A 13,661-nucleotide genomic window follows, 5' to 3' on the forward strand; every position below is an offset into this window, starting at 1 on the left:
TTATAATTTACACAAATTGAGTGTGATTTTACAAGATAACAAAACAAGCAAACACACACAAACACACGCAAACACGCCAGTGGCGCACACACACACGCAAGCACATCTCAATTCAAATTTACGAACTGATGTCAGACTGTTACTGTGTTGGAAACACTTTAGGTATCTTTCTTCATTTATCTGAGCTGCCATCATCATATTAGTTTGTAGTCAACTCTATCGTGTTGAATGGAGTTGAAGTTGAAGAGTTTGCTTTTGACACTGATACACATGTTGCTTATGTTTTTAAGACACTGGTAGCATTTTATCCACAGTTGTTATATACTGCTGCTCTTAAGCTTAGTATGAAGGACGATTAATGATTTATGTATTAATAAATCTAACAAAACTTAACAAAATGTATAAATATCAATGTCAAAATTTCAAAATTAATAAATGACTTCTGATTTCATTTTTGTCAAAGAATGGAGCTATTTTACATATAAATACACATTTTGTCATTTATACATTTTGACATGTATTTATACATTTTATCTTCTTTATATGTAGGTATTTATACATGTGACATTTAATCATTTTGACATTTCGTTTTCCGTATGTAAATTAAGTGGGCGGGTTGAACATCAGTCTAAGGCAGTGATTGGTTGCAGCCTTGGATCAACTACCACTGCCTTGAGAGCATCACACGTTTATCTTAGCTTCACGGCTAACTTGGATAATCCTGGGAAGATGGACTGTGTTCATGCTATTGCTAATAATGTATGATCTTATAAAGATGTGAATTAGATAAGATCCCAGTCCAGTGTGTAATGGATTTAGTTGTGCTGTGTTTATGTTCGTAAGTAAGTTTTGTGTCCAGTGTTCTAGTTATCTGAGAACCTGAGTTATTAATTTCCTGCACAGCTGGGTGAGCAAACCACAATGTAATATCTCTCAAGTCTCAACTCGTATAAACACTCAGGTGTCATCTATGTGAGAATATGAACAATTGTTAAGTGCAGAGTATACGGAGGTCCGTGAAGGCCTTGCGAGTCCCGGTTCGTGAGGAAGAAGAAGACAGACAGTTGTTGTCGTTCTGGGGAATCTAGCTGGGAATCGATCCCGGAAGTCTGGGTTCAGACCACTGAGCCACAGGAGCTGGTGCTAAAACGATGAGATTCACCCATTTCATTCATTAGGGTCGTGGTTGTTAAAAAAAACAACACTGACAACTTATCAAGATTTCAGAAAAGATTCTTCCACTCTTCGTGCAGCGTTGATGCTTTAGACCAGTTGCTGCAGGAGCGATAGTTTTGAGATCGACATCGATTGCTTTAGTTTGTTTACCCTGTTTAACCAATCACTGTCTTAGACTGATGTTCGACCCGCCCACTTAATTTACATACGGACAATAAAATCTAAAAATGACAAAACGTCAAAATGTATAAATACCTAAATAAATAGCAGATAAAATGTATAAATAAAAGTCAAAATGTACAAATGACAAAAAGTGTATTTATACATAAAATATCTCCATTCTTTGACAAAAATGAAATTAGAAGTAATTTGAAATATTGATATTTATCCACACATTTATTTAAACATTTAGTTACATATTTATACATTTATACATCATCATATATCGTCCTTCATACTAGGGCTGAACAATTATTGAAAAAAATATATAATTGCGATTATTTTCCAAAATAATGCGACTTTTATTCATTTTTTTAATCTAATACATAAATTATTAACATTACATTAAAACGTATTTCTCTTTGATTCTCAAATTAAAGTTATTAAGTAATTGTTATGATAAAGGTAAATTAAGCATACCTTAAATAAAGGGAGAAGGTTTATTTGGTTACTCTAATTACACTTGTAAACAAACATATCATATTCACTGCAAATACTAAAAACTACTGTAAAAACGTGCTAAAAGTGTATTTATATTCATGAGTCAATAATTAAATCACACAAACTTCAGCCCAGAATAAAAAAAAAAGTGTAAACACAAGTCACTCATTCTTCTTTTTCTTACTGCATATTTTTGCACAGTTTCTAATGTGTTTAAGTGTACTTCCTATCATACACAATAATATATTATCATTTACACAACTTCAATTGTGTGATTGCATAAGGTTACTTTGATGAGCACACACAAACATGCCGGTGGTGCGCGCACACACGCACACGCACACGCACACACGCACACGCACACGCACACACACACACACACACACACACGGACACAGGCAGAGAGGAGAGCAGTGCACACACACACACACACACACACACACACACAGACATGTCTCGTCTCGATTCAAATGTAAGAACCGATGTCAGGATGTAAAGTTGTTGAAAACGTTGAAGTTTGTAGCTCTTTAGTTTCTCTAGCCGTCACTGATCAACGGCGTCTCTCTCCGCTTGCTGTGCTCAGCGCCGCTCGCAAGTCATTTTGACGGCTATAAAATTAAATGAACATTAAATCCGATTTAATAATCACATTTTTGAATATCACGATTATATCGCAAATGCGATTAATCGTTAAGCCCTACTTCATCCAGTAGACGTCAGTGATCAACGGGTTAAAGCATCTCCCTCACTTATATTGCTTGGCTTCTCTTGGTGCCGCTTGTAAGTCACGTGACTACATGACTGCTCAAAAATGAAATGAACATAAAATTAAATAACCTTTGCGATATAATAATCGCATTTTTTTTAAATCGGGATTATATCGCAAATGCGATTAATCGTTCGGCCCTAGCGTACATCATTTTCTGAATTTGAGAGTACGTCCGGATTAAATAGCAAACCAACACAACTCTTACATAAAGCCAGTGGGCCTTGCCATGAGAAAGTTAGTGCGCCCCATTTTTGTGCATACACACTCAGTGCAGGAGGTTTCAGATTGATCCAAGAATATGGCAATGGGAGAGTAGTGAGTTTTCAATGGTGGAACTGACAGGAAAACAGACAATGAAGAACAGACACTTTGATAGCAGGTAAAGTAGTCAGTGTACAGCTTGTACCACTACTTCCCCCTTAAAACTAAAACCTATTGTTTTTTTTCAAATCTAATCTCCCGAAGGAAATCTACATAGGGGTACGTGCTCATCCTCCATAAGTCTATCTAATTTAATTGAATCTAAACAACACAACACACAGCCACTCAAGTCTAAAGATTGAAACAAAAGTAGACCCTAAATTAAAATGTCAAAATTGGTTAAATGATCCATTTTCCATGTTTTGTTCTTCTTAGCGTGTGTTTAGATGAAAGTCATTTTGAGGGTAAAGTAAATTTACTCAGGTATACAAGCTGTACACTGACTTCTCTACATGTTAACAAGGTGTCTTTTTTCCATGCAAAGAGACAATTACAAATTTGCAGACATAAGAAGTGTACTCACTTTTGTGAGGTAATCAATATATTATAATTAATAGTTGTGCAGGAGCTTCTTGAGCTCCTGGGTTGACAGCAAATAACAGCAAGATGATGGACTATTTTGATCCTAAACGTCATTCTTATTTTTACTTTATGTAAATATAAATTAAAGCTCAGCTAAAAAATTACCAAGATTCCTCCTAAGCTCTGACTCAAACTTGACAGACTGAATCTCCCTAGGACATCAGCTTGATGCAGTTCAGCATGGAAATTGAAGAAAACATCAAAACAACATTAAAAGCAAAAGGAAGCGTTGCATGCAGCAAGACAAAAGAGAGGCAAGAGGGCTGACTTGCTAGGGAAGCTAAATGCTAGCAGACCACCAAAAGCAACTCTCTTCCTAGCAGAAATCTATCCTCAACAAGAAGAAATCTGGTGAAACAACAACATGACAGACTTAGCCTTCCAGATGAATGGTCTATCTCTTCCATGCCGAATGCAAACTACTGGTAGGACTACTTTCACCCTGCTCCACGATTTGGCAAATGTTTGAATTGTTTGATATCCTGTTTTATTGCTGTCATTCCCAGGCCTCAGAAACGGATTTCACTACATTCATATTGAATGGAATGACAATGTAATGAAATCCTTGAATTTCAGCCATTTAGCGTTTATATTTTTAATAAATCAACTTACCAGCAAGGAATAAGGCAGCTGGGAAAAAAATAATGCATTAATAAAATATAAAATAATCTGTTAATATGATGGTTTGAAAATATTTTTACAGTACGACACTCACCATTTTTTGGGGCATCTTTGTTGCGTAAGTGTGGGGGAATATACCGTCCTACAGGAAAAAAAAAACCTGATTAACCTGATCACCCCCCCACCCCCTCCCCATACCACCGCCATCCTTGAACACATGGCACGTATTGTCTTAATTATTTTAACTCTCTCCTTTTTGGCCTCCCTCCATAAATTACAATTGGTCCAGAACTCAGCCACCCGCATTATCACTAAGATCCTCAAGCCCTATCACATCACCCCCATCTTACAGAACCTCCTCTTCCTCCCCATCAAACACTAAATAAATTAGAAAGTCGTCCTGTACACTATCAAGGCCATCCACAAGCTTGCCTCATCCTACCTGTCTGACCTCCAGCACATAATCACTGACTCGCCCTCTCCATTCCATCCACCTCTTAGTGACTTATGTCCACCTCAGCACCATAGGGAGTAGAGCCTTCACTCCCTCTGCTCACAAACTCTTGAACACTGTGCCATCCGACCTCCGCAACTGTGACTCTCTCCCCCTCTTGAAATCTAAAATAACAACTCACCTGTTCCTTCTTGCATACCAACAATAGATTCTGTTGACTTTCAACGCCAACTCACTATTTTCTGCGAGCTTTATCCTTCAGCTTTTTAATATTCGTTTTTAATTTTCTTATGCGTTATTATTATTAATTTTACATCCGTTAACTTTCCATGAGACTCATTAACTCTTAAATAAAATTAATTATTGTTATTAATATAAATAAGAAATAAATGGCAATCACAGCAAACGTAAACAAATATTTCTGCAAAGGAACACAAAGACACAAACCAGATGCTTAGAATACATGAATACAATCGTACCCTTTTCCTTTGAATTTCTTTAAGAAAAAAAACTCCTTGTGTCTCTACTTTGACTATGCTACTGTCCAGTATTATTTGTTTTCTATGTAAACTGAAGTCAAGTTTGAGAATTAAGAAATTAAGAAGATTTGCATACTTTTATCACATGCAATATAAATGTTAACGTGTCAAGTTTAATAAAAATGTAACACATTATTGTGGATTATGAAAACAATGTTTACAAAAAAATTATCATCATCATCATTATTCTTAGCTTTCAGGGGCTGTCATTATATCGAGGCTTTAAAAAAAAATTGAACTTCCAGTATTCTGGCTCAGGATTCGCCAGACATGAGAAACATCAAAGAATAAGGCAATGGAAATACATTAGTTCTACAGTTCAATTCACAGAAAAAGAAATATAGTCTAACTACAAAATTCTTCACTTTATTTAACACTGGGTCAAGACCAAAAGAACAAAAACATTTAAAATGTTTGCCTAATGCATTGTATTAAAAAGTAAAAGTTGTAATTCATTGCTACTGTCCATAATAAAGTGTCTCCTTTATAGAATGTTTCAAGAGCAAACTTTTTCCACACACAATACAAATATCTATGTGTTAATGAAAACACAAACTATAATTTGGTAGAGACAAAACAGCTGTATGTAGTAATTATTAGCTATATCAACAATCAATTGAATCAATTCAACTGAGATGAGGGCAAAGACAGTTGACTGGAAACAACAAAACAATGACGTCATTTTTCATAGCATCTCTTTGAATGAATGGTGCAATGAGACTCCAAGTTTATCTGTAAACTAATACATTGTACACTAATACATTTACAATGAAATACATTATTGAAGACACAACTCATAACCAATCAAACTATATTTTAGCCTTTTGAGTGATTTAAGAAGAGAAAAAACTTACTGTTTGTGCCTCCACCTTGACCGTCTCCTGCTGTTAAGTCCATCACAGCAAGCTAGAAGAACGGAAAAAAATCAAAATCTGTGACAGATGCTCAAGGGTAGTTTAATTTGATAAGCATGTACCACTTGAATGCCGGATGTAAACTGTATTCTGTATATATGGCGTTTGGTAGTGAATCATTCCTTGCACACTTGGACACTTTATTTGTGACAATTGTCTGACAAACCAAAATTCTGCATGTCAGGGAAGTTGTAGATTCTATGCAAGTCTTTCTTAAGTCTACTGAAACATAATAAAAAAAAAAAATCTAAATGATGTGGTTTTAAGAAACAAAAAACCCAACAATATTCACTTTTTTAAGGTGTGTCAAATCCGTGACATACAATAGACCTTTGCTCATCTGTAGAACAGTGAGGACCAGCCACATTATTTAAAAAAAAAAAACCTGGCTGTCGACACAATAGGAGAAGTAAACAAACGGTTCTTTGTGTAAAAATAAAATGTCGTGCAGAATGCGAGAATAAATCAAAGGAAGATACGTGACAGAGTATTAAATGAAGGAGAAAGAACATGAAGTACTGGTAGTGGATGGGTAACCAGGCAAAGCTAGGTAGCTCACGTTGCTGGTGACGCAGATGAAATGAGGGCTTTAAAGCGAGATGGTCTGTCGAGCGTGAAAACTGTAGGACATTCGCTTGAGCTACAGTGAGAATGTGTGACATAAAACACTGGACTGCTTTTCACGTAATAACGATTTTTCACTTTATCATTTTAAAAACAATGCTGCAAGAAAAACGCAGTCAAGATGTTAGATGACAAGTGCGCTTCATTTAATGACAGGGTAGGGCGACGGCAGAACGACGGATGCTCTCAATGAATCTCCGATGTTTGTCGTGCATCGCAATATTAAACATATCGCATCAGTTTTTCCATAATAACAGTTAAATCTTTTTGAAAACGTTTCCTTACATGTGAAGCACGTTTACAATAAAAAGCGAAGAATAATATTTTCTTTAAAACACGGTAAGCGAGGTGCGTTCATATGTGCACTTTAAGAGTGTCTTTGTGTGACGAATTGAACATTTTAGTGGAAAATGGGTCATTTGCATTAATAGCAGTCAATATAAAGTCAATAATGTTATAACAATTCAGCGTCACGGCTGCTCGGGTGAACGAAAGGAACGCACCCATGGCTAACTAGCACAATAGCATCTCGCTAGTCGTTTTGCGGGCTACGTGCTAGTCTTTATGTCTTTCCACATATGAAACAATGTCGCACGACACGTCCAACAAACACGTACCTGCTGTTCTAGCCCGTGGACATTCTCGACGGCCACGTGACTCATAACTATTGAATATGGAGGAAAAATGATGTCGCTGAAAAGGGAGCTCTTTGTTTTCCGGATTTGGTGGATTGTTGGCTTTTGCTCGCGTCTCTTCGCGTGGCAGATGTGTCACTCTGGTCAACAGCTGCCCGGCGATCTGGGAATGTTGAGCTTGAGGTGGCGTCAAAGACAGAGGATTGGACACAAAGGTAGATGTTCAGTCAGTTGACGTCGGTTTGGTCTTCAGCTGGAGTCGAGATGGAGACGAGTCAATTACGTAGCAACACGGCACCAGAGCAGCGATCATCAAAATAAAAGCCCGGAGTCAAGAACAATCGTTTCGCTTGTGTCATTGCAAATACTTTCATTTAAGTCATTATAAGGCTGTCAAAAAAACAATTCACCATGTATTACTTTTTTTGTTGTTGAAGAAAGTAAAATAAGACTTAACATGCTAAGGGTATTTCACAATGAACTTCAATCGGCATATGGCAATTGTGATCACGACCATTAATGTTTTTTTTAAATGTATGTATTATTACTTATATTAGACCAATCCCTTTGCATCTTAAGTTTCATGCTAATTTGATAATGATTGGAATTTTAAATTCTTAGACTTGCATTAAAACACATTTTACAGCAAATCCCTGTCTTGTTTTTACAATACAATAATATATGTTTTTGATTCGAATAAATGTGTGTATTTATGAATGAAAAACCCTTATTAGTCATCAAAGGATCTTGACTAGTGCTTACTCGTTGCTGGGTCAGGTCTTCTACTACCGTCATTGACAATATAATATTTAGATTTACCAGATATTTTTGGGCTCAACAATGAGATCTTAAACTGTCACATTGATCTGCTGGGATTCTTGTGTTGTCCAATAATAGAGGTAGGTGCTTCAGATAAACATCTGTCATCAGCTGGAGGACTTGCTGCAATGGACTCTGCTTTGCTCTTTGATCATGTAAGATGACTTTAACAGGACATACAGTATGTAGTAAATAGCATTTTCTCTTCATAGGCAAGGATTTTTATTGTCATTGCATTCACAGGAAATTGAGCGAAATTTCTTCTCTTCTTCTCTTCTCCTAACAGAATTTTAAAGAACTATAGCATAAGCAAAACATTCAGTCCATTTTGATGGACCAACAAAACAGAGAATAATTGAGCCAGTCAAGCTTCCATAGTGGGTTACAGAAACTTTGGTATCAAAACTTGAACAGTACCCAATACCAAAGCTGGAAGATTGGTTTAAGACCACAGACAGTTAGGGTCGGCAGTAACACCTCCAGCACCATCACACTGAACACAGGGGCCCCCCAAGGATGTGTGCTGAGCCCCCTCCTCTTCACTCTGCTGACCCATGACTGCACCCCATCATCCGACTCCAACCGGTTTATCAAGTTTGTGGACAACACAACTGTAGTGGGTCTCATCAACAACAGCGATGAGTCGGTCTACAGGAGTGAGGTCAACAGGCTGACCACTTGGTGCAAATACAATAATCTCCACCTGAATGTGGAGAACAATAAGGAGGTCATTGTGGACTTCAGGAGAGTGCACACCCAGCATTTACCACTAACCATCAATGGAGCTGTAGTGGAGAGGGTGAGCAGCACCAAGTGCCTGGGTGTGCACATCTCTGAAGATCTGTCTTGGAGCCACAATACAGCATCACTGGCCAAAAAAGCCCACCAGTACTTCCTCCGCAGACTGAGAAGAGCAAGAGCCGCACCACCCATGATGCTCACCTTCTACAGAGAGACCATCGAGAGCATCTTGTCAAGCTGCATCACCGTGTGGTACGGCGCCTGCACAGTTTCCTGCCACAAGACGCTGCAGCACATTGTGAGAGCAGCTGAGAGGATCATTGGTGTCTCTCTCCCACCCTGTCTGGACATTTACAACACTCGCACCACCAACAAGGCCATCAGGACCACTGGTGACCCAACTCACCTGTCTCACAGCCTCTTCAGCTTGCTGCCGTCAGGGAGGAGACTGCGCAGTCTCCAGGCCAGAACCAGCAGGTTAAAGGACAGCTTCTTCCACCAGGCTGTCAGGAGACTCAACTCCCTCCCTGTCCTACCATCAATCTCACCTCCACTTGCACTACCCAACATGTTTCTGAACCCACTCATCAAAAAGGCCACATTTTAGACTTAGTTTTTACTCTTGGCCTGGACATTTCTAATGTATCTGTACATGATGTCCATCTGAGTGATCATTCTCTTGTCTTGTTTAACCTGGACTTCATCCCTGAACCTAAGCCTTTGAAAGTTAGGTCTCAGAGACGTGTCATCTCAGCCGACACTGCAGACAGCTTTCTGCTATGTTTGACCCTCTTTCCTTTGTTGACTGCCCAGACGTGGACAGTTTGGTTCACCGTTTCACTACTCATTGTGTTGAAATACTGGATCAAGTGGCACCTGTTAAATCCAACTTGAAAATTCAGAAAAAACGGTGCCCTTGGACAAATGACGATCTCCTGAGTCTGAAGAGACTTTGTCGTAAGACTGAGCGTCTCTGGAAGTCCACTAAACTTGAGGTGCACAGACTTCACCTCAGGGATCTGATGTCTTCTTACAATGAGATGGTAGAAACTGCTAGATCTGATTACATCAGAAAACTGGTAGCAGCAAATAAGAAAAACCCCAAAGTTTTGTTTGACACGATTAATTCACTCGTGTCTCCTGCTCCTCAAATTACGCCTGTCTTCTGTGAAGCTGACAGCAATGCATTGTTGAGATTTTTCATTGACAAAATTAAATTGATCAAAGAGAAAATCTCTCCCCCTTTGTTTGGAACCCCTACTGTCTCTGAGCCCTTCTCCTCTTGGTCTTCCTTCACTGCTGTATCTTTGGGTGATATTTCAGCACTAGTGAACAAGATGAAACCCTCCTCTTGCTCAGATGATGTCCTTCCTTGTAGGCTTTTTATCAAAGTATTTGATGTAATTGGCCCCTGGGTTACCAATATGGTGAACCTCTCCCTTTCCACAGGGGTTTTACCCAATGCATTTAAACATGCCATTGTGGAGTCTCTGCTACCTTTCTTGTCCAAGATCTTGGAGAAGGTGGTGTCTGAGCAGCTGTCTTTGTTCCTAGATCAGAGCGACATCCATGAGAAGTTTCAGTCTGGCTTCCGTAAACATCACTCTACGGAGACAGCTTTATTGAAAGTGTCCAGTGACATCATGATGTCGGCTGACTCGGGTAAATCCACTGTTCTGGTTCTCTTGGATCTGTCCTCAGCCTTTGACACAGTTGATCACCAGATCCTGCTAAGTAGACTGAGGGATGAAGTGGGACTGTCTGGGTCTGTGTTAGAATGGTTCTCATCTTACCTTTCTGGGCGCAGTTTTAGTGTATCTGCCAATCAAATGAGGTCTGAATCGGCAGATCTGTTGTGTGGAGTCCCTCAAGGTTCTGTTCTGGGTCCTTTATTGTTTTTGCTGTACTTGATTCCCCTGGGTAAAATCATTCAGAGACTTCCTGATGTTTCTTATCACATTTTTGCTGATGACATCCAGCTCTACTGCTCTTTTGATCCAACTGAGCCCCAGAGGCTGAACAGCTTAGTCAATTGTTTGCTAGAAATCAAACAATGGCTGAGTGAAAACACTCTACAGCTAAATGTGGACAAAACTGAAACTCTGGTGATTGCTCATGATGATAAGGTTCCAGGGTTGAGTCAGTACTTGGGTGACTTACGTCAGTCTGTCAAACTGAGCCTGAAAAAAACCTGGGTGTTGTATTTGATAAAGACATGTCTCTTGTTCAACACTGCAGAAAACTGACCAGAAACTGTTTCCTTCAACTGAGAAAAATCTCTAAACTTAGGAAAATGTTGTCTGAACATGATCTGGAGCTTGTAATCCATGCGTTTGTTTCTTCTCGTCTGGACTATTGTAACAGTTTGTTTTCATGTCTTAACAAGAAGGAGCTGTCTCGCCTGCAGTTGATTCAGAACTCTGCAGCGGGAATTCTAAGTAGAAGAACTCACATTTCTCCGGTCCTTAAAACCCTTCACTGGCTTCCAGTTTCTTTCAGGATCAACTTTAAAATTCTGGTTCTTACTTTCAGAGCTATTCATGGTCAGGCTCCTCCTTACATCACTGATCTGATCCAGCCTTACACCCCAGCTCGGGCTCTGAGGTCTGTGAATCAGAATCTACTTATGGTTCCTCGCACACGGTTCAGGACCAGAGGAGAAAAATCTTTTCAGGCTGTTGCTCCTAAGCTTTGGAACAATCTTCCTCTCTCTTTGCGCTTGATGGAGTCTACTGACTCCTTTAAGAAACATCTTAAGACGTTTCTATTTGTTCAGGCTTTTCCTTGATTTTCTGAAACTCCTGTTGTGTTATCAGTTTTATCTTGATCTTTAAAATATATACTTTATTGAATATTGTTTTGATTGTTTAAGCGCTTCGTGTCCCTGGTCTGGAAAAGCGCTATACAAATAAAAATTACTTACTTACTTACTATTATTGTTTTTTGTTACTTTTCTGTTTATTAGTTGATTATTTAAGTTTGTTGATTATTTATTTCATATTGTCTGTTATTTATTATTTTGACTGACATGACATAAGCAAATAGCAATGTTATAAAATAGCATAGAATTATATGATTGTATGATGCATCTGATACATGTCCAAAAGCATTTGCAATTTGTTCAGAGGAAGGAGAAATTGCTACTATGATGTGCTCAAATGACTAAATGTTGCGGAGGTTGAACTAATAGTTATGAGAATTTCCAAAACTCACTAAAGGAGGAACATGAGCAATGAGCTTTTCTTTTGTAGATTTGAAGCTATAAACATCAACCCTACGAGGAAAGCCACCCCCCACCCAGACAAACAGACGCTCAGGCTCGAAACCACTGCTGTACAGAGAGTCCTGAGGAAAGTTAATGCACGGAAAGCTTCAGGCCCTGAAAACATCCCAGGACGGCTGATCAAGGAATGCGCAGACCAACTAGCCTGCGTCCTCACAGACATTTACAACACGTCACTGACCCAGGCTATTGTCCCCACGTGCTTTAAGTTTGCCATCATCCCAGTGCCCAAGAAACCAACCATCCCGTGCCTTAATGACTTTCGTGCGATTGCACTAACAACGACCATCAACCTGGTATGCAAACTGGGCCCTTTGGGCCTCAACACCCCCCTGTGCAACTTGCTGCTGGACCCAGTCTGTCCCCGTGGGCAATAACACCTCAGGAGTCTTCTCTGTGAGCACCGACTCCCCACAGGGCTGTGTCTTGAGCCCGCTGCTGTTCACCCTGATAACCCCCGACTGTCGTCCCGGGTACAATAAAAAACAAATCCTGAAATATACTGAGGACACAACAGTCGTGGTCCTCATTCAGGACGACAACAAATTGGCCTACAGAGAGGAGGTGCAACACCTGGTGTGCTGTGAACAACCTGCTTCTGAAGTCGACAAGACCAAAGAAAGCCAGCCGCGCACCACTCCTCATCAACGACCCAACGGTGGAGGTCGTCAGCAGCACCAAGTTCCTAGGGGTGCACATCACAGAGGACCTCACCTGGACACTTCACACCACCTCCCTGGTAAAGAAAGCCCAGCAGCGCCTGCACTTCCTGAGAAAGGTGTCTCTCCCCCTCCCATCCTCTTCACCTTCTACAGAGGAACCATCGAGAGCCTACTGACCAGCAGCATCTCCATCTGGTCGGGGAGCTGCAAGGCCTCCGAAGTCTTTGCAAAGAGTGGTGAGGGCTACTGTGAAGATCATCGGGACACCACTCCCCCCCATTCCGGACGTTGCAAAAACACGCTGTCTGAAGAGCCCACAGAATCAGAAAGCTATAGCGGATTGAGCTCTCTCCTAAATTGCTCACAAACTTATACAGGGCAGCCATAGAAAACATACCATACCTGCGTATAACAGTGTGTGCTGTATGGCAGCTGCTCGGTACAGTATCCTCCTCAGTGCTCTTTAAGCTATGTCATCGCGCCATCCATAAACTCTCCCCATTTTGTGAACTGTGCTACTTGTCTACAATGTAATGGGACTTCATTTATGTCACTTGATACTCTGTTTTTCATTTAATACTCTACCTATTTTGCTTTCCATATTTAGTTAATGCCTTAGTCTTTACAAAGTTTATTTATCGTGCAAACTTCAAATACGGTATAATGATCATTAGGAATCCTAAATGTTGTTAAGCTGTAATAAAATGTTTTGTGTCTTTTTTTCTTAGTTGACTGAGTTTTTTTTTTCAACTATGTTCTTTGGCACAATCACTTGTCCTGGCTTCCTTGTAATTTTTTGAGTGTGTTAAAATGAAGGCTACTACAAGAGCGAAGCAACCCAAAACTGTTTGATACCAGCATAGTCATACTATACTGATTTATTTATACTGTAGTGCATTTACAGACAATCAACATTGAACC

The 13,661-nt window shown here is 39.6% G+C and overlaps 1 protein-coding gene across 2 annotated transcripts in view; it reads right to left on the minus strand.

Annotated features, from left to right (window-relative positions):
- LOC148080430 (putative ATP-dependent RNA helicase an3) overlaps positions 1-7,516 on the minus strand; it is a 28,378-nt gene extending 20,862 nt beyond the window's left edge. Inside the window, exons 1-4 of one of the 2 annotated variants that reach the window (XM_087792139.1) lie at positions 7,218-7,516; positions 5,917-5,968; positions 4,164-4,211; positions 4,061-4,078 (exon numbers count right to left, since the gene is read on the minus strand). In XM_087792139.1, the coding sequence (XP_087648265.1) occupies positions 4,061-4,078; positions 4,164-4,211; positions 5,917-5,968; positions 7,218-7,262 (163 nt within the window). In that variant the 5' untranslated portion in view covers positions 7,263-7,516. The remainder of the gene's footprint in view (positions 1-4,060; positions 4,079-4,163; positions 4,212-5,916; positions 5,969-7,217) is intronic. The other variant, XM_087792140.1, reaches the window with a different exon arrangement.
- Positions 7,517-13,661: the final 6,145 nt, after the last annotated feature.

This window comes from Callionymus lyra, chromosome 5 (assembly GCF_982586985.1).
Source record: "Callionymus lyra chromosome 5, fCalLyr1.hap1.1, whole genome shotgun sequence".
Lineage (NCBI taxonomy): Eukaryota > Metazoa > Chordata > Actinopteri > Syngnathiformes > Callionymidae > Callionymus > Callionymus lyra.